This window comes from Lynx canadensis, chromosome D2 (genome assembly GCF_007474595.2).
Source record: "Lynx canadensis isolate LIC74 chromosome D2, mLynCan4.pri.v2, whole genome shotgun sequence".
NCBI classification, from domain to species: domain Eukaryota; kingdom Metazoa; phylum Chordata; class Mammalia; order Carnivora; family Felidae; genus Lynx; species Lynx canadensis.
This window is the reverse complement of record NC_044313.2, coordinates 35374523-35395468: the sequence shown is the minus strand read 5'-3', so window position 1 is coordinate 35395468 and position 20946 is coordinate 35374523. Positions and strand designations below refer to the sequence as shown.

Here is a 20946-nt window from a genome sequence, read left to right as displayed (position 1 = left end):
ACACAACATGCCTGAACTACAATGGGCAGCCAATATTCAGTGTCAGCCAATGGTTGCCTTGTTGGAAGGTAGATCAAAACATGTATAGATCTGATTTTTCAAGAGGAATGCAGAAATCTTAATTTTTATATGAAATTATTTAATTTTTAAATGCTGGCAACACCTCCAAATTGAGAGGGAGGAAGAAGAGAGGAAAACTGAGAGAACCACATGCAGGCCAAAAGAACAATGATACAACCCAAGGTTTGCCAGTTTGACACTCCTGCTTTATGCAGACCTCTTGTCTTTTCCTTACCATTCAAGAGATGTTTGGGAACTTACTTCAAGCTACACTCAGAACTATATCAAATGCAGTCAGAATTTCCATTGCCCTGCCAGCTCTTTCAAGTTATCCATACAGTCTTTATTGAGCACCTAACATGTGCAAAGTTATCATCGCATCTTACTTAAAATGAAATATGTTAACAATTAATTACATGAAACAGATACAACTTCCATAATGGTCCAAATGACTGAGATATATACTTAATTTCAGCTTTTTAAAAAATATATGGTCAATTGTAAAGAGGATTCTTTTTTTAAACCTACTGGAGCACTACAATCCATCTCTGAATTTAGAAGATTAATGGGAAAATTTCAGAACATAAGGCATCCCTCTGCTTAAAAGTAACACTTTTAAAAGAATTCAACGGCAACCATCCTGAAAATCTTTTCATTGGAGGCAATTTTGACCTCTGAATAGCTTCTATCCCAATAGAGGTCATCTATGACACGAAGCAGTACCCAAATTCATACTAATTCCAAAAGGGGGAGAAAAAAAAAAAGAGTTGGGAATCTCGTCAGCTGATTGGGTGAGAAGTCACTAAACAATTCAACCTGGCTCAGGGTATCAATAGTTCCTGATTACATTTTAATACAAATGTGTTAAACAGTACATGTTGTATCCTGCTTCCCACATGAGATTTACATCACTCTCCTCACTTTTCCCCCCTTAGTTTTTTCCAGCCTCCCTCTGTACTCCTGTCTCTCTCCCCAGTCTACAGTTTTTGCACATTTAAGGTATGCCTACTTCTGTTTCCACTATTTTTTCTGCTCTTAATCAGGGTTGAGACTCTTCAAAAATGTTTAACGTCTCTGCTGTCTCAGAGATTCTCCATACCCCTTACACTCTCATCCCAAGGCCCACGCCCTCCCACCCCCTCGCCCCATTCTAGAACCTGGACTCCTCCCCACTCTCCATCCCTTATCTCCTGGCCGAAGATGCCCTTAACTTCTCCTCCCCGGCTGCGTACCTCCCCCCACCCAGGTTCCTCCCCAGGCGGGCAGCCTCAGCCATTCCAGAAATTGACAAAGAAGTTGCAGAGGGAGTGCCACTTCTCAGCACAGTAGGTCTCCGTGAGCTTCGCGTTCTCGTCCAGCCCGTCGGGTTCGGGCCCGGTCCCCAGGGGTCGCTCCTGGTCTGGGTCCGAGGCCGCCTTCCTCTTGCCGCCGTTGGTCTCAGACGGCTTCCCTCTGGGAGACGCGCCGGCGGGAAGTCGGGCCCCTCCGGAGGGGCCGGGCGCGGGCTCCCGGAGGCGCCCCCGGCTCCTGGCGCGGGGCTTGGGATCCGGGGGGAAGCCCGCCGCAGTGGGGCGCGCGGGTGAGGACGCGTGGGGCACCAGGCGCAGCTCAGCACCGTGGCCCTTCTTGCCCGCGCACACGCGAGCCTTGAGGGGAGCGGGGTCCTGGCACGGCCGCCGCTTCTTGCGCAGCCCGCCCAGCACCTGCTTCCAGTAGTGCGCGCCGCGGGCGGCGTAGGCGGCGCAGCGCTCCGGCTCCCCGCGGTAGGCGCACTGGTGGCGCGCCCCGTCCGGGTCCTGGCAGCGCAGCGCCAGCTCGCTGCCCGCCGCGGGCCCCGGGCCGGGCAGCAGGAGCTGCCAGCTGCACGCGTGCCGCTCGGGGCTGACGAAGCGGCCAGAGGAGCCGCCCGCGGGACCCGGGGCCGGCTGGGCCGCGCTGCCTGCCGCCCCCTTGTCTCTCCGGGCGGCCACGAGGAGGCAGCCGCCCAGCAGCGGCAGCAGCAGCAGCAGCGGGACCGACGCTCGCTGCCTCCGAGGACTCATGGTCCGCGGGGTCTGCGCTCAGGTCGGATCTTCCGGGACGCCTGGGCGCTTCAGTGGTGGCAGGGCCAGGAGAGCAGCGTCCCTCGGACCTGGGCACAGAAGCAGAGACCGCTGCGGCAAACGCATCTACGAATTCCCCTTCCCACAGCAGCCTGAGAGAGCCCCTCTGAGAAAATCGCTTACTGTCTGAAAAATCGTTTTAAATCTTTTTGAAACCCTGCGCGAAGACGAAAAGAAAGCGATGCCTGAAAATTGCCGCTTCCACCCCCTCCCTTCTTCACCCTCCAGTAAACTATCTACAAAAACGTTTCAGATTATTTCTGGGAAACATGCATTTTGACTGCACTTTGGACTTACCGAGTTCTAGGAGAGGTGGTGGATCTTTATTAGGGTAGAGGGAATGACTGCGTGAGAGATTAGTCGGTCTTAGCCGGCTCCCAGTGAATGAACGTGTTATGAATGGGACAGGAGGGGCCTCCCCCACTGTGCCCCTCCCAGACTTCTCTCACACTGGGAGATTTCCCACCACCACACACATACATACACACCCCAAATGTATGATAGAAGTGACACTGTGGCATGAAATATACATCTTGTGTTTAGCTTCCCATGTTTAAAATAATCATGCAAATTTTAACAAGTCATTCTTTTCTTTCCTTTTACATATTTAACCATCCGAACATAAAGTTAAACAGATCTAAATTTTAAGAGTTAATAAAAAATTTCATGTTAGAAACAAAACAACTGTCCGTGTTCTAAACCAGGCATTGCATTCTCTTCATATCATTCTGAGTTCTATATTTTCACCCAGCACTTCCGTAGTGTTTCTTATCCTAATAATGTAATCTGAATAAAAATAACAAAATGTACAAATAAAAGTGTATCCTAGTTTATTAATATACCATAGTGTCCTGCAGTTCACCCAGGGATGGGCATTTGGGCTTTTGAATATTTTTAAGTATTATAAATCAATTATAAAACTGCTTGCAAAAATTAGAAGTTTAAAAAAATAACTTATTTGGATTATAGTTACAAGGTAATATTACCAATTCACATGCTGTCATCTTTAAGAGTTAATGTATTCTTGAATCTTGAAAATTTTATATTTCAGCAAAGCTTAAAATATTTCATCTTTAAAAAAATGTTCTCAGTAACACATGTGTTTTTTCATTTCAAGAGTTTGTAACACTTTATAATTGTTCTATACATGTGAGTATTTTCCTAAAATAATTACCCAAGATGTCAAGAAGTCTCATTATATTTCCTAGTGTTTTACTGCAGACAGTATTTTCTATGACTGAACTCCTTTTTGGTATTGTATTTGAACTGTTATAATTTGATCACTTATAAAAACCAAAATATTTCAGAATTAGAAGAATGAATTTAAACATATGTTAGTATATATTAAATATATAGTAGTCTATACTGATCTAAGAATGGAAATTTTTATCTCTGGTGAGATCAGACAGATTAAATGACTTACCCAGGGTCACACATCATTTAGCGATAAAGCCACAAGCTTTCAGCGATCAATAACCTTTACCTTTCAGTTTTGTATTACATTATCACTTTCAAAGTCAGTTATGTCTTTGTTACATCAATTCGATGTTTAATGAAAAGCAATTAGTGCCTATGCAGTTAACAAATATTAATGTAAGTTTCATAAACAAGAGTAGCAAATTAATGTACTTCAAAGATGGAAACTTCTCTCTTTCCCAGCAAATCATGTTTGTAGAGTAAAGCACCGCTAAGGAGAGTTACAGACTTGTCTGTTGCTCTGGCATTACTTCTGATCGGCTACTGAACGGAATTGGAATCGTTTCTCAGCTAAAGAGTGACATCTTGTGACATTCTGTACTAATTACAATGAAAAAGTTTATTAATTTGAAAAGTCCTAATCCTTAAGAGAGAGATTCCAGAGGCATTGTCAGAAACATTGTTCCCCGAGGAAAAAGGACACACAGATGTGCTCTGCCACATCAGAGAGGGGTAATGTCTTACTACAAGTTACTTTTTATTAACTGTGGTAAAATATACATATCACAAAATTTACCATTTTAAACATCTTTCAGTGCACAGTTCAGCAGCATAAGTACATTCACACTGTTGTGCAACCACCAGCGCCATCCATCTCTGGAACATTTTCTTGTCTTCCAAATGTACCCATTGCACAGTAACTCCTCATGCCTGCCTTCCTTCACCCCCTGGCAACGGGTGTTCAACTTTCTATTTCTAGGAATTTGACTATTCTGGGTATCTCCTGTAAGTGGAATTAGATAGTATCTGTCCTTTTATGACTGGCTTACTTCACTTCGAATAATGTCTTCAAGGTTATTCCTTGCTATAGCATTTGTCAGAATCTCCTTCTTATTTAAGGCGGAGTAATACTCCACTGTTTGTATACACCACATCTCGTTTGTCCATTCGTCTATTGATGGGCTCTTGAGTTTCTTCCACCCTTTGGCTCTTGTGAATGATGCTTCTCTGAACATGACTGCACAAATATCTGTTTGAATTCCTGCCTTCAATTCTTTTGGGAATATACCCAGAGTGGAATGAATGGATCATATGGTAATTTTATTTTTAACTTTTTGAGGAAACCCCATACTGTTCCCATAATGGGTGCACCATTTTACATTCCCTGTAACAGTGCACAAGTGTTCCAATTTCTCCAAATCCTTGTCAATGCTTCTTATTTTATTGTTTGCTTGCTTGCTTGGTTTTGTTATTATAATAGCCATCCTAATAGGTGTGAAATGACATCTCATTGTGGGTTTTTTTTTGTTTATTTATTTTTGAGAGAGAGAGAGCGAGCAGAGGAAGGGCAGAGAGAGAGAATCCCAAGCAGACTCCCTGCTGCCAGCACTGAGCCGGATGACGAGCTTGAACCCATGAACCGTGAGATCATGACCTCAGCAGAACCTGGACCTCTTGAAGTCCTTTGCCCATTTTTTAATCAGGTTGTTTTTGTTGTTCTTTGAGTTGTAGGAGTTCTTTATGTATCTAGATGATAACCTCTTTTTCAAAATATTTTTAAAGATTTTATTTTTAAGGAATCTCTACAACCAACATGGTGCTCAAACCCACAACCTCAAGATCAAGAGTTACATACTCCACCAACTAAGCCAGGTGGGCGCTCCTAGATATTAACCTCCTATGGATATATGACTTACAATATTTTCTCCCATTCTATAGGTTGCCTTTCACTCTGTGGATAGTGTCTCTTGATGCACAAAAGTTTTAAATTTTGATGTAGTCCAAGGGAAGACACTATTTAAAATATCGTGATGTGACATATGTAAGAAAACATGAAATACGTGTCTTAATATTGATTTTAAAAATGATCTTGTTCGCATCAATGATCCAACAGGGCTGTTTGGATTCATACTAGGCTACCTAATAGTTTAGAATGGGATGAATTTCTTGATAATTTCAGTGATTAGCTGCTTAGTCCTGCCCTGTGAACTGTACGAAGGAAATATATTACCATAAGGAACAGTCTATGCGGTACCTCCTTCCCTTCTCCTAGAGGTTAGCTGCAGCACCTGACTCAATAAATTTCTGAGGTGATAGGCCTCCTGCATTTTGTTTTTTTTTTCTTTCCTTTTTAATTTTTTTAAAAAATCTTTGTTTTTGAGAGAGAGACAGAGAGACAGAGTGCAAGTGGGGGAGGAACAGAGAGACAGGGAGACACAGAATCCAAAGCAGGCTCCAGGCTCCGAACTGTCAGCACAAAGCCCGACGCGGGGCTCAAACTCACAAACTGTGAGATCATGACCCAAGCCCAAGTCAGACGCCCAGACAACTGAGTCACCCAGGTACCCCATTTTCTTTCCTTTTTTTTTTTTAATTTTTTTTTCAACGTGTATTTATTTTTGGGACAGCGAGAGACAGAGCATGAACGGGGGAGGGGCAGAGAGAGAGGGAGACACAGAATCGGAAACAGGCTCCAGGCTCTGAGCCATCAGCCCAGAGCCTGACGAGGGGTGAACTCACGGACCGCGAGATCGTGACCTGGCTGAAGTCGGACGCTTAACCGACTGCGCCACCCAGGCGCCCCTTCTTTCCTTTTTAAAATAATCTCTACACCCAACGTGGAACTTCAAACTCATGACTGCGAGTGGAGATCAAGAGTTGCATGCTCTATCAACTGAGCCAGCCAGGTGCTGCAGGCATCTTAAGACCACATAATATTTCTGGGAGGGGGGAAAAAAAAAGACCACATAATTCTTTCTGTATGTAAAATCACCTTTGCACAGTTGAATATTCAAATTTCATTTGTTTTATCTGTATTTGCCTAATCTTGCAAATTATATTGTAAAGTTTTTAGACAAGGATGATTTTTTTTTAGTTCTTTTGTACCTAATACAGTGTTCAAGGCAAAAAGTTGATTGCTTAAACTCTCACACATTGCTGGTTGGAGTATAAAGTGGTACAATCACGTTAGAAAACTGCTTGACATTTTCTTATAAAGTTAAATACTTTATGATCCAACCATTCTACTTCTAGATATCTATCCAAAGTAAATGAAAACGTATGACCACAAAAAGACAGGTAAAAGAATGTTCATAGTACTTTATTCATTGTAATAGACTCAAAGTGGAAACAAACTAATTATCCATCAACAAGTGAGTGGATAAACAAATTGTAATAAGAAATCTGTTTATTATCTGTTTGTAAAAAGGAATGAACTGCTACAGCATGCAACAATTTTGAGATTAATCTTAAAACCGTAGTGTTGATCAAATGAAGCCGGACAACAAAAGACAGACACAAAATGTATGATTGCATCTATATGAAGTTCAAGAGCAAACAAAACTAATCAATGGTGGGGAAAAAATCAGAACAGAGCTGCCTCTGGGGGATGAATGATGGCTTGTGTTAGCCACGAAGGGATATAAAGGAACTTTCTAGGGGTTACATATTTCTAGGGCAACATATTATATTTTGGTAGAGGTGTAGGTAACACCTAAGATTTATATATTTTATTACATGTCAGTTTTACCTAAAAAAGAAGCCAAACCTGTAAACAATTATTCCACCTAAGTTAATGATACCCATGTTTTGTGTTTAGGGATAAAATGTATTGATGCTGGCAACTTGTTTTTAAATGTATAAAAAAAAATCTGGATGATATGAATAGAAAGACATGAGGAGTAGATAGTTATGTTATAAAGCAAATATAGTAAAATGTTAACTGTGGAATCTAGGTGGTAGGTATATGGGTGTTCACTGCATAATTTTTTTCAACATTTCTGTATTTTTGAAATATTTTATAACAATTGTAAAAATAGAAAAAAAAGCAATTCAAAAATTATATTCCTACAATTAAGAATTAACATATATTAATGTCTTGTTGTATATGTGTTCCATGTTTTTTAAAGAAAAAAACGTTACATAACTCTTATATTTTCATTATCCCTATCGAATCCCATTTTCCTCCCACCCTATGCCCAGAATTTTTATCATAAGTTGGGGTGTATTCTTTCAATCCACTTGTAATAACTTTTTATGTTTATGCACATATATGTAAAGTTCATGTCAAATATATTCATTGCAGCTTTATTTATAATAATGCAAAATTGGAAAAACCTAAGTATCAGTCAGTAGAGAAATGAATAAATTATGGCTTTTTGTATAATGGACTAGATCTTAGAAACATAATGTTAATTAATCGGTTAATTAAAAATGAGCTTATAAATGACACTTCTTATTGTTTATGGATACACACATATATATAGCAAAATGATAAAAAACATGGACAAGAAGTATACACACAAACTTCCTAACAGTTATTTTTGAGAAGGTAGGGAGGAGAATGGGATTAGAGAGGAGTAAAAGACCTTGATTACATCTTTTTTTTTTAATATTTAAAATGTTTTTATTTATTTTTGAGACAGAGAGAGACAGAGCATGAGCAGGGGAGGGGCAGAGAGAGGGGGAGACACAGAATCTGAAGCAGGCTCCAGGCTCTGAGCTGTCCTCACAGAGCCCGACGCGGGGCTCGAACTCACAGAGTGTGAGGTCATGACCTGAGCTGAAGTCAGACGCTTAACTGACTGAGCCACCCAGGCGCCCCACATCTTTAATTTCTTGAAATTTATCTGAAACAAATATGGTAAAATATTAATACATGTTAAACCCGGAGGATAAGTACATGGGTGGATTTTATTCTCTATATTTTTCTGTGTGTTTAAAAGAATTCATAATTAAAAACATAAATACTATTGCTTTGTAAGTATAGTTTTTAGAATTTATAGAAATTTTATGATATTGTACATATTGTTCCATATCTTGCTTTTTTTTACTTATGGTTTTGAGTTTCATCTATTTTTTTTAATGTTTATTTATCTATTTTTGAGAGAGAGAGCAGGGGAGCAGCAGAGAGGGAGAGAATCCCAATCAGGCTCTGCGCTGTCACAGCAGAACCCAACATGGGGCTCAATCTCACAAACTGTGAAATCTTCACTTGAGCTGAGATCGAAAGTCAGACGCTTAACTGACTGAGCCACCCAGGCATCCCAAGCTTCATCCATATTGGCATATGTAGATCTAGTTAATTTATTTAATTGCTGCTGTTGGCATGTCACTATATGGCTATATTACATTTAATTTATCCACCACTCTACTGACGGATATTTAAATCATTTCCAGGTTCTAGATGATAAACAATGATGCAGTAAACACCCTTGTAGAGATCTTCTTGTGTACAAGAATGCTTCCTTAGAGCAATGGTCTTTGAACTAGAGTATATGTACCACTGAGGATACCTAAAACTTTTCAAGAAATGTATAGGCTTAAGTAGATTTTTTTTAAAAATGCAATTTCAAGGGCACCTGGGTGGCTCAGTTGATTAAGCCTCTGGCTCTTGGTTCCCACTCGGGTCATGATCTCATGGTTCATGAGTTTGAGCCCCACATCAGGCTCTGTGCTTATGGTGTGGAGCCTGCTTGGGATTCTGTCTCTCCCGCTCTCTCTGCCCTTCCCCTGCTCATGCTCTCTCTCTCTCTCAAAATAAATAAATAAACATTAAAAATGTTTTTAAATAAAAAGAAAAGAAAAACAGAACTCTAAAACTATCAGGAAATTATATTGAAGAATATTTGATCTTGGGATAGGAAAGGATTCCTTAATGCATCTCTTATCATATTTACCATTGAGGAAAAAATAGGTAAACTTGAACTCACTAAACCATAAAACTTGTATATTACGAAAGCAAAACACACAAGGAAAGGGGACAGGGTGGGGTGGGGGGAAAATTGGTTTCCATGAGTCTCTTTTTTAAAAACAGGAAAGGACTTTCTTAGAAGCTGACAGCAAACTTCACAACAAAGTGTGCAGAATTAGGTCACACACCCATAACTAAACTAACCGTTGGCAAAGGGAATGGAATTATCCTTAGACTACCCAGAGGATGAGAATAGAGTCAGCTTCTGAGACAACCTTTTCTGAGAGAGCTGGAACGATGGCTGCTTCACCTCCAGGCATCATACATCCAGGAAAACAAAGGAGTAAGAGGTAATGTTTGTCTCAAGAAAGAAGAAAGTCTTCCCACTAATTCTTAGCAGACTTATATCTCATTGGCCAGAACTATGTCATGTGGCCACTATAACTGCAGGGGATGCTGGGAAGATTGTGGGCTGATACATCCACTAACTTTATCCTTCCTTCTCATGTGATCAAAGGGAGTTTGATATGAACAGAAAAGTGTAGATTATCCAGTTAAATTAACTAGACTTTCACATCAAAGTTATTAGGACTACATAGTGTTGCCTCATGCTTAAATTTTAAAAACAAAAATTTAGGGGGTGCCTGGCTGGCTCAGTCTGTAGAGCATGTGACTCTTGATTTCAGGGTGTTAAGTTCAATCCCCACATTGGGTATGGAAAAAACTAAAAATAATAAGAATACATAAAAATATATAAAAATGTACATGTAGTAAATATTATATAAAATCTCAAATGAGATTTGAAATAGATGATAACTATGCCTTTCTTTAGTCAACTGAGAGAAAGGCAATTGTGAAAGGAGGTATAAAAGGAGAACCAGAATAATACTCCAACCATAGGTCCATATGCATGCCTATGGTCGAGATAAACAGGTGGAGGAAAACATGCACACGGAGGTTGAGGATCTTGAAATTGAAAATTTTTAAAGTTTATCCATTTATTTTGAGAGAGAGAGAGCGAGCGAGCATACGTGCAGGGGAGGGGCACAGAGAGAGAGAGAGAATCCCAAGCAGGCTCTGCACTACCAGCACAGAGCCTGATGTGGGGCTCCAACTCACGAACCATGAGATCATGACCTGAGCCAAAACAGAGTTGGACGCTTAACCGACTGAGCCACCCAGGCAACCCTATTTTATTAAGAAAAATTTTTTTAATGTTTATTTATTTTTGAGAGAGAGACAGAGAGAGAGAGAGAGCGCGCGCGTGCACAAGTGGGGGAGGGGCAGAGAGAGAGAGAGAGAGAGAGAAACCGAAGCAGGCTCCAGGCTCTGAGCTGTTGGCACAGAGCCTGACACGGGGCTCAAGTCCACGAACCGTGAGATCATGACCTGAGCCGAAGTCCGGCACTTAACTGACTGAGCCACCCAGATGCCCCTATTTTTTTTGTTTCTTTTTTTGTAAAGTAAGTTCTACAGCCAACCTGGGGCTTAAACTCACAACCCTGAGATCAAGAGTCACGTGCTCTACCGACTGAGCCAGCCAGGCACCCCTAGTATAGAACTTTTTCTACTTTTACTAGAAGTTTTTCACTTTTAAAACTTTAATCCATCTGAGATTTCTTTTGGGATATGGTATGAAGTAGGGATTTGATTTTTCCCTGCACATGGAGAGCCAATTTTCCATCATTCTTTGTTCAATAGTTTGTTCTTTTTCCATTGATTTTTGAAACCACCTTTCTGCTGGTAAAAAATAAGAGCTAATATTTATTTAGCACTTAATATTTTTTAAGTGTATCATGTATCACTCATTTAATCCTTACCATAACTTTACAGAGTACAGGTTCATAATCCATTATTTACAATTCTGAAACTGAAAAGGATCTAAAAACCATACTTAAAAAAATTCATTTGGCAGCAAAACCTGACCTGACCTGGCATAGAGCTATTTACAGTCTTTGATTTATTCCTGTTAATATGGCTATTCATACATTTTGCTGCAGAGCTATAAATGTATTTGATTATAGGGTGCTGCCCTAGGAGCTGTTGGGGTATGACATAATACAAGGTATATGCATTGGATTACTAAATCCAATCAGAACCTAAAATCTAAATCTAAATCTTAAAAAAACCTTTAAATTCAGAAAACCACCTGACAGAGATTTCAGATATGTGTTGTGGACCAGTATAATGATCATCCCCATCTCACAGATGATGACATGGAGACATAGAAGTTAAGTCTGTTGCTCAAGGTCACTACCACCCTAAGAGGTCCTATTATTATCCCCATTTCACAGATGAAAGAATTGAAGCTAAGAAAGGTTACATGACTCCCCTGGACACAGAGCTGTTAAGTGTGGTGAGGAAGGATTTAAAATCAAGTCAGTCTGACATCAATATATTTGATCATTACACCATCCCTTACAAACCCATGATATTAGTCATTTCCTCTCTTCTAAATGTCATTTAGAACTATGTATCTACTCACCTCTTGGATTATTACAGAGTCATATTTTTAAAATATAGATCAGATCATTTTATTCACATGTTAAAACTCTCCTATGACTTTCTACTGCATCTAGAGTGAAATCCAAATTCCTTACGATGGCCCCTTTCTATCTCTCCCAGTTTGTTTCCCAACACAGTAGACTTCTCCTTGGCTTTTACACTAGGTGTATCCTCTACCTGAAAGTCTCCCTGGATCTTTACACAGCTGGCTCCCTCCCGCCATTCATGCCTCAGGTTAGGTGCCTCCTAGTTTTTCCTTTATTACCCAGTCTAGAGTCTAATCATCCTAGAGTCTAATTTACGCCAGCATTTGGTTTTTCATGGAATATAAACATGATGTTTTTTTTTTTTTAATGTTTTTATTTATTTTTGAAGGAGAGAGAGAGACAGGGCATGAGCTGGGGAGGAGCAGAGCAAGAGAGAGACATAGAATTTGAAGCAGGTTCCAGGCTTTGAGCTGTCAGCACAGAGCCCGATGCAGGACTCAAACTCAGGAACTGTGAGATCATGACCTGAGCTGAAGTCGTATGCTTAACCGACTGAGCCACCCAGGCGCCCCATAAACATGATGTTTTCTTGTTTATCTGTTTGCTCTTTTTATTTCCGTTAGGGTGTAAGTTCAACCAGAGTGGGCACCCTGTCTGTTTTGGTTTCTTTTGAAGCTTCAGTCTCTAGTAGAGGTCAGCAAGTGGTAGATACTAAATTTTGGCTGAATAAATGAATGTAGTGCATAATCAGTTAAGCAGGTACCTGCTTGTCAGTTTCAGTGGTGGGAAATACATTGAGAAGGCAGGTGTGAAAAGACCATGAAATGTGAAGATACTTGAACATCAGCTTAATCAGATGTTGTCTAACAGTACAAACAGTGCCTAGTGAAGTGTCTGACACAGAGCAGGTGCCAAGTAAATATTTGTTGAATAAATGAACAACAGTAAATATTACTAACTTGGATCTTGGGCAAATTATTTAAACTTTCTAATGTTAGTTTCTTCACCTCTAAATTCAAGATTAAAATTTACTTTACAGGGTTGGCCTAGGAATTATGAGATAATGCATGCCAAATGCCTACTACATAGCAGGCACTTGTTAGTTTCTTTCCCCTTAATATACTAATTTGTGGTTTACAAATTTCTTGTAAGCTCCCCTAGATACATGACCTCATTTTATTTCCATAACCTTCTACGGTACTCACTAGCTTCATTTTATAGATGAAAACCAGACTCAGGGGTTGAGACATAGAGTCTTCAGGTAATGAGACGCCAATGGACAAGTTTTATATACAGAGTGACACGATAAAAGCAGTGTTCTTGAATATTCATCTGCTTGTGGCCTCTAAGATGGGCTCGACTACAGAAGCTGGAGAAATACTTTGGCCACTATCATAAAAATCAAGTTTAAGGTGGTAAGGACCTGCACTAAGTGACAGAAGAATGTTTGAAATCAAAACGAACTAAGGGACTGAATAGCCACATTAGCAAAAAAAGAAAAAAAAAAGAGGGCTGGAAATTTTTACCTCTGGTTGAGAAAATTATGGTACCTACAACATAAACAGGTAAGAAGTCAAACATGGTTTGGTAAAATGGTTGGCGGAAGACCTTCCCTGCAATAGCTACGCAGAACTTCTGGCAAATATGGCAAACACCGGAGCCGTGTCCTAAGTGCCACTGCAGAGCTTTATTGCTTTCACCCCTCCCACTGGCATCGCCACCTGGAGCAGCAGAGCATTATGCCCAAGGTCTTTCGGATCCTGCGTTCTCTAGCAATCTGGTGGGATGAGGGTGAGGGCAGTAAAGGAATTAGAAACCAAGTTTTTGAACTTCCAGAACCTTGGCTAAATCGCCTTTTTTCCCTTCTAGGAAATAAGGGGACCCTTATTTATCTTTCCTGCGTCGCTAATGACAAACAGATAGATGACCACAAACGTTTTCTCCCAGGCGCATGCCGCCAAGCAAAAACTGCTCGCACTCCTCGGCCTCACCCTCCGTAGCAAAGGCCCTGGCGGTGAGCTGACGTCACTTCCGGCGCGCTGACGCTCAGTCCGGCGTGCCGACGCCTGCGTCAGCAAAGAGCGGGGCTGGGGGCCCCCGGTTTGAAGTCGTGCGGGTCGGAGGACTGCCGCCTCCGCCGCCGCCTCAGACCCTTGCTCCCCGGCCGCGGCGGGGACGAGTTCGGGCAGGCGGCGGGGCAGATGCTCCAGGGCCCGCGGCGGGACACCCCGCGCCGCACCGGCCGCTCCCCTCTGACCGCGGCCTGGGCCTGCGCCGCTCCGCTCTCTGGAAACTAGCGCCTCGGCGGCGCGGCGCGTAGCTCGCGGGGAGCTCCGAACCGCCGGCGCCCGGCCATGGCGGTCTCCAGGTGGGTCTCGCTCCTGACGAGCGGACGGGAAGGTGGCCCAGGCGAGGCACGGTCCCCTCTCGGTGCCCCCACTCCTAGATAGGGTCGGTTCCCATTGTCACTGGGCTCGGGCGCCTTCTTCCACAGACTTCGGAGTTCGCCCCAGCGTCTGCGAGGGTTTGGGCTCGAGTTACTCCTCGTAAATCGGTTCAAAATGTCTTTTTCTTGTTGAATAGACCCCGTGCCACGTTAGAGCTAGTGTTTCTCTTTCCTCACCATGCTTCTCTTCTCTGGTTTCTCTTCCTTCTTTCAGTTCTAGAGCCTGTTACCTCTCTTAGTGTTCTAAGGCAGATCCCTAACCTCCATTTCATGGGAAAACTTGGTAATAACTGTCGAGGTCTGGGAGCGTTGAATTACTGTTGTCTAAATGAACTTCTAATTATGTTAGAAATTATTTGTGGCTTTAGGGATATGTTCTTTATGAGGACTTCTTTCTTACGGTATAATTCTTTCGTTCAACAAACATTCAGTCGTCAGGAATCTTTGGCAAGTTATTCTGTTAGCACCGTCTTAACTAAGGCGTGAAAGTTATCACAGATCTTAAATTATTTTAAAATAATGTTGCCTATCAACAGGAAAGACTAGGAAACCTGCAGACCAACCAATAAGACATAAGGCTATGGGAGGAAAGTCTGATAGGATGGTGGGAAAACTTTGTTAGAGGTTTGATTTTGGAAGTGTAAGTAGGGGGATAGTCCCTGTGGTAGCAGTCAGGAATCACCACGTTCACTAGAGTTGATAAAGTAAGTTTTCGTGAGAACTGGGTCTTTCTACCACTTAGGCTAAAGGAAGCAAGGATAGTTCAGAAAACAAATAGTTTTCATTCATTTTTGTACAGTTAATTGGACACCTTCCTTGACACCATAGATACTCAAGCTCTGTCTGTTTTGCAAGTGAAGAGAATAACCCACCCCTCACAGACTCCCTAGATAACTGATGAGATCGCGTGTGGGAGAAGTCCCTGGGAGTTGATTTAAGGGGGTTGCTAGGTACCTGTAGAATGGAGCATCTAATTTTTATTTCATAGATTAATTGAATCCATTCAATGTGAGGAAATTCTTATTTTGGGATATATAAAATTGCTTTGAAAGAATAGAATGGCATTTAAAATTTTTGCAAGTACTGGAAGGTGTATCTTCTAATTTGTTACCTCCCATGTAAATATATACATTATAAATACATAGATACATCCACTTAATAAGAGATTTGTTTAACAGGTGGTACAATGTTTAAGAGAATGAGTAGCTCTTGAAATTTCTCTTAGAGCAGACCACGTTTTCACAGTATTGGATGTAGTTTTGTAGAGACAAAACGAAGTATTTAAAAAGAGACTAATCTGCTTGGCCTATGCTAATCTATTTACAGAAGTTTAGGGCACCTAAATTTCTGAATGAATGGGTTTTGAAAGCTGCTGTCTTTTGTTCTTGATACTGGATTTCAAAGAGTGGTGCTCTTTTTTAATGTAGATTCTTTGCCAAAATTCTGTTAAATTCTACTTTTAAAAATTTTGGGGCGCCTGGGTGGCGCAGTCGGTTAAGCGTCCGACTTCAGCCAGGTCACGATCTCGCGGTCCGTGAGTTCGAGCCTCGAGTCAGGCTCTAGGCTGATGGCTCAGAGCCTGGAGCCTGTTTCCGATTCTGTGTCTCCCTCTCTCTCTGCCCCTCCCCCGTTCATGCTCTGTCTCTCTCTGTCCCAAAAATAAATAAACGTTGAAAAAAAAATTAAAAAAAATTTTTTTGAGAAAAAAGCCTGTCCTAGTTGTATGAAAAAGCTATTCCTGTGTTTATTTTGGTAATATGATCATTCAAGGAAGAAACTTTTGAGACACTGTGTCTGTGTTTTGGGATACGATCAGTCCTTGCCTTTTTAATTTGCAGATTCACTTTGAATAGCAAACTTTAATTTCAAGCTGGCCTTCTTTGTACACTAAGCATGTTTCTTTACTAATTAAATTTCCTTTTTCCCCTGTTGGTGTGTGCTTGTAGAATACAGACTTATTTTGATATTTTATGCAGAATAGGTGGAAGATAGCTCAAGAGGTAAAAGTCATATTTGCCAGAATCATATCTAAAACATTTTTTTGCACTGTAATATTTTTAGGACCTTGTAAATATTTCCAGCAGAAGGGAAATGATTAGCTGGTACCATCATTCCCTCTAATTGCCAGCTTCAGGAATCTGGGAATAATAAACGATTTCTCTCTCTCTCTTCCTCCCCCCATCCAACCAGTCACCAAATCCAATCCTGTTAATCTATCTTTCCAATCTTTCTCTGGCCAGTCTTCTTTCTTTCCATACCAGTTACCACAATTCTGCTCCGTACCACCATCATCTCTAATCCAAGACACCTGCAACAGCAGCCAGTTGTCTTCCTGCCTCCCATGGCATCTCTAATTTTTTTTTTGTAACTTTTTTTTTAAGTTTTTAAATTTATTTTTGAAAGAGGGAGAGAGAGTGAATCCCAAGCAGCCTCCAAGCTGTCAGCACAGAGCCGGATGTAGGGCTTGATTTCATGAACCGTGAGATCATGACCTGAACCGAAGTTGACTCTTAACCGACAGAGCCACCCAGGCGCCCCTCTAATTTATTCTTCACTTCAGCTATATTATTGCTAATATGCAAATTTTACTGTCATTTTTCTGCTTAAAACCTTTTAGTTGTTTTCTTTTGCCTTAGCATGAGTACAAAATAGATTCTTTGTGATCTGGTTCCTGCTTCACCTTTTTAGCTTCATCACCTTATATCAGGTTCTCTGTATCTCTTGCATCTCTCTCTCTCTCTCTCCCTCTCTTGCTCTGTCTCCTCTTCTTTCCCTTTCATTTTGAATCTGTGTTCTCACCTCCCATTCTTTCTTTCTGGAACATTTCTTTCCTACCCCCCACCCCAAGTCTAACCTTGGTTTTTGGGTCTAAGCTTATATGTACTTAGGGAAGCTTTTTCTAGTTTTACTTCATCTGAGTTACTTGCACCAATATGTACTTCTGTCAGTCATAATATCATATTTTGTAATTGTTTAATTATTCTCCCTGCTTGGATTTACATGCACTCTGGAGAGAAGGAACTATGTCTGATCTTTCTATTCCCAGCAGAGTGCCTGGCTCTTAGTGTCCTATACACTTTTTTTTTTTTTTTTTTTAATGAATGAGTGATTTTGTTTCTTGTTTTAATAGCTGTCATGATTTTACCATAGTTTATGTATATAGTAGAATATTTCCAGTGTTTTTCAGTGAGTCCTTGTAGTTTAGCTATAGTTTTTCCCCAGGAGGACAAACTTTCACCATAGCTTTGAATATCAGCCAGGATTACAATTTTAAAAACATAATGTTATCAGAAAAGTTTATAATATAGTGCAATTCTATGATAGTGTGGTCTTGTATAATGCAAATTCGATATAATACAACCTTGTACTTTGTGATTAAATTTTTTAGACCCTACTTACAGTTTTATAAAGGCCTTGTTTTACTGTACATTGAATTGTAAGAATGTGGCAAAATTATCAAATACATGGCCAACCAGTAATTTGTGGGAGAGTTAAGTCTTACAAACAAGCTTTGATACTCTAAAAATGCAAATACAATTGTAGTATTTGAAGTTCTCTGTAAAATGCAGAGAAGTATTACTGAAAAATATGCGACTCCTTTAGACTCTTTTCTTAAACGTTTTTATTAAGTAATCTCTACACCATTGTGGGGCTTGAACTCATGACCCTGACACCCCAAGGTCAAGAGTTGCATGCTCTTCTGACTGAGCCAGTCAGGCATCCCTTCCTTTAGACTCTTAATGTAGGAGTTGAGAACAATGTTGCCCTTAAGATGTGAATGCTGGAAAGTCAGCTAAGCTCATTCATGAGCTACTTGCTCCCACAAAACCAACCTCAGCAAAAAGACATTAATATACATTACAGCTTTCAGTGTTGCTTGCCAACAGCTGAAATAATAATTGTTAAATCTTTGAATGCTGCTGTTTTGCCTTGTGAACCTTTCTCCCAGTAACATTTATCACTTGGTTGGGCCATCAACAGCAAAGGCAACCTTAGAGAAATTAAGACTTATGTTCATTACAGAAGGTGGTGAACCCGTGGGCGTTAATGTTACCTTCCACAAGTTACTACAGGATTTTTTTTTTTAAGGTTGTTTATCATACCTTTGCCAGTTTATGCCACAGTTGGTTGAACTGACCCTTGTACTTTGACTAGCTAATATGAACATATTTTCCCCTTGATCATATAAATTAAAAAATGCAATTTAGAGAATTTTTCCTCATTGATCTAAACTATAAAGGTCATGTCTAAAATGTCTAGACAGTAATTATGATTTGCCTGCATTATTAGACTCTGCATTATTTGTATCTGAAGTCTGTGCCATATTTTTGCATTTGAAAATGATGCACTGTTCAGAGAAGTTTCTGGAAAAAAGGGATCATACCCTCTTATGGAAGAAACAAATTACTACATTTGATCAGAACTTTGCTCAGTTTTGTTAATTCTCTCTGTACTGCTGATACTTCAGAGAAACATTGTTTCAACAGTCCTGTTCTGCCAAAGAAAAGGAAGTTTCTTAATGTGGGGGAAGTTCCAGTGGATCCTTCCTACTGACAGAGAAGATGCTAAAATGATACTCATGATCTCTAGGACAGCACAGGTTTCTTGTGTTTGCTAGTCCTTTTCCTCCATTACTGCTAATTTTAATTCATTATAGGATTGACAGAAGGAACTATTGTAAATTACAATATGTCAAATATTTCATACTTAAAAAAAGTTAGGGACAAAAAAGCCAGGAGAGGGAGAAGAGGTATATAGAAGCTTTTACATTTCAATCTGTATAGTTTCCTTTGGTTTATTCCTCAAAGGGTTTTGTTGTTGTTAAATTGTGATAAAATACACGTAACATAAAATTCACCGTTTTAGCCATTAAAGTGCACAATTTTGTATGAACTTTTTTTTTTTGTATGAACAACTTTTGTATGAACCTCCCACAACCCTTCCAGTAACCCTCAGTTTGTTTTCCATATTTATGAGTCTCTTATGTTTTGTCCCCCTCCCTGTTTTTTGTATTATTTTTGTTTCCCTTCCCTTATGTTCATCTGTTTTGTCTCTTGATGTCCTCATATGAGTGAAGTCATATGATTTTTGTTTTTCTCTGACTAATTTCACTTAGCATAATACCCTCCAGTTCCATCCACGTAGTTGCAAATGGCAAGATTGCATTCTTTTTGATTGCTGAGTAATACTCCAGTGTGTGTGTGTGTATACCACATTTTCTTTATCCATTCATCCATTGATGGACATTTGGGCTTATTCCATACTTTGGCTATTGTTGATAGTGCTGCTATAAACATTGGGGTGCATGTGTCCCTTTGAAACAGCACACCTGTCTCCCTTGGATAAATACCTAGTAGTGCCATTGCTGGGTCTAGAATAGTTTTATTGAACCTAGATGTTATCTTTAAGATAAAGTAATGCAAAAGACTGTAGCTTGATGGATGGATCAAGAATGGAGGTTAGAAAAAAATGTCCTGGAGAAAATAACTCAGTTTGATTGTACTTTTTCAGCATTCATTTAATGAGTATTTGTGGAATGCTTTCTATGTTCTAGGTGTTAGAAATACAACAGAACAAAAATGGAATCCCCATTTTAAGAAATTCATGTTCTACTGTGGTAGTGGGGGAATGCAATTTATTCTAGCATGCACCTGGCCTTCCACCTGGCTTTGGTTTGGTTTCATATCTTCATATTGATTCTCAGTTTTGTCTGTGGTCTTAACTAATCTTTCTTGTTTAAAGAATATGCCATTAACATAGTTTCAGATTACCCACGTTATGATCTAGAAGGTATACATTTAAAAACAGCTGTCTAGAGAATTTCTTGGAAGTTGTTTCTTTTGACCATAACTTTCTTGTTTAATAATAATATGTGAGACTTTATAATACAGTGTTCATATCAGGTATTTACTTTCTTATTTCCTAAGTCACACAGAAAAGTAAAAAATTCGAACAGTTTGTTTTAAATTTTACTGGACTTTTGTTAAATGTGAAAATGTGTAACAAACTGGACAGACTTGACTGATCATTCTCTTAGTTAAGGTGAGGTATTCTCCTAGTTGACCTTATACTATTTTCCAAAGATGCTTAATTTAAATTCTGAGAATATTGAGGTTGGAAGTAGATTGAAGAAGTTATTTTTATACCCCCTGCCTTTTTTTTTTTTTTTTTTAAGTAATCTCTACCCCCAACTTGGGGCTCCAACTCACAATGCCGAGATCAAGAGTTGCATGCTCTACTGGGTGTTATATGTAAGTGATGAATCACTAAATTCTAATCCTGAAATCCTGAAATCATTATTACACTATATGTTAACTAACTTGGATTTAAATTAAGCAACAACAGTAGTAAAAAACAGTGTTAAAAAAGATTGAGTTGGGCTCAATGTCATGCCCCTAAATAAACAAAAAAACTGACATACTGAAGAAATAATCATTTAATAAAGCCTCCGGAATTGGGGGGGGAAAAAAAAGAGTTGCATGCTCAACTGACTGAGCCAGCCAGGCGCCTATACCTTTTCTTCCCCCCCTTTAATCTTCAAATGACCAAGGAGTTGGGAACACAACATATACTTCTTTATTTTTTTATTTGTTAAAATAATTTTTTTAAATGTTTATTATTTTTGAGAGAGAGACAGAGACAGAGAGCAAGCAGGGGAGGGACAGAGAGAGAGGGAGACACAGAGTCGCAAGCAGGCTCCAGGCTCTGAGCTTTCAGCACAGAGCCCAATGCAGGGTT

The 20946-nt window shown here is 40.1% G+C and overlaps 2 protein-coding genes across 2 annotated transcripts in view; one reads left to right on the top strand and one right to left on the bottom strand.

Annotated features, from left to right (window-relative positions):
- Positions 1–1328: 1328 nt before the first annotated feature.
- FGFBP3 (fibroblast growth factor binding protein 3) lies at positions 1329–2102 on the bottom strand. The gene has a single exon (XM_030334243.1). The coding sequence runs from the start codon at positions 2100–2102 to the stop codon at positions 1329–1331; it is 774 nt and encodes a 257-aa protein (XP_030190103.1).
- Positions 2103–13879: 11777 nt separating this feature from the next.
- BTAF1 (B-TFIID TATA-box binding protein associated factor 1) overlaps positions 13880–20946 on the top strand; it is a 120385-nt gene continuing 113318 nt past the window's right edge. Inside the window, exon 1 of the mRNA XM_030334413.1 lies at positions 13880–14130. Within this exon, the coding sequence (XP_030190273.1) occupies positions 14117–14130 (14 nt within the window). The 5' untranslated portion in view covers positions 13880–14116. The remainder of the gene's footprint in view (positions 14131–20946) is intronic.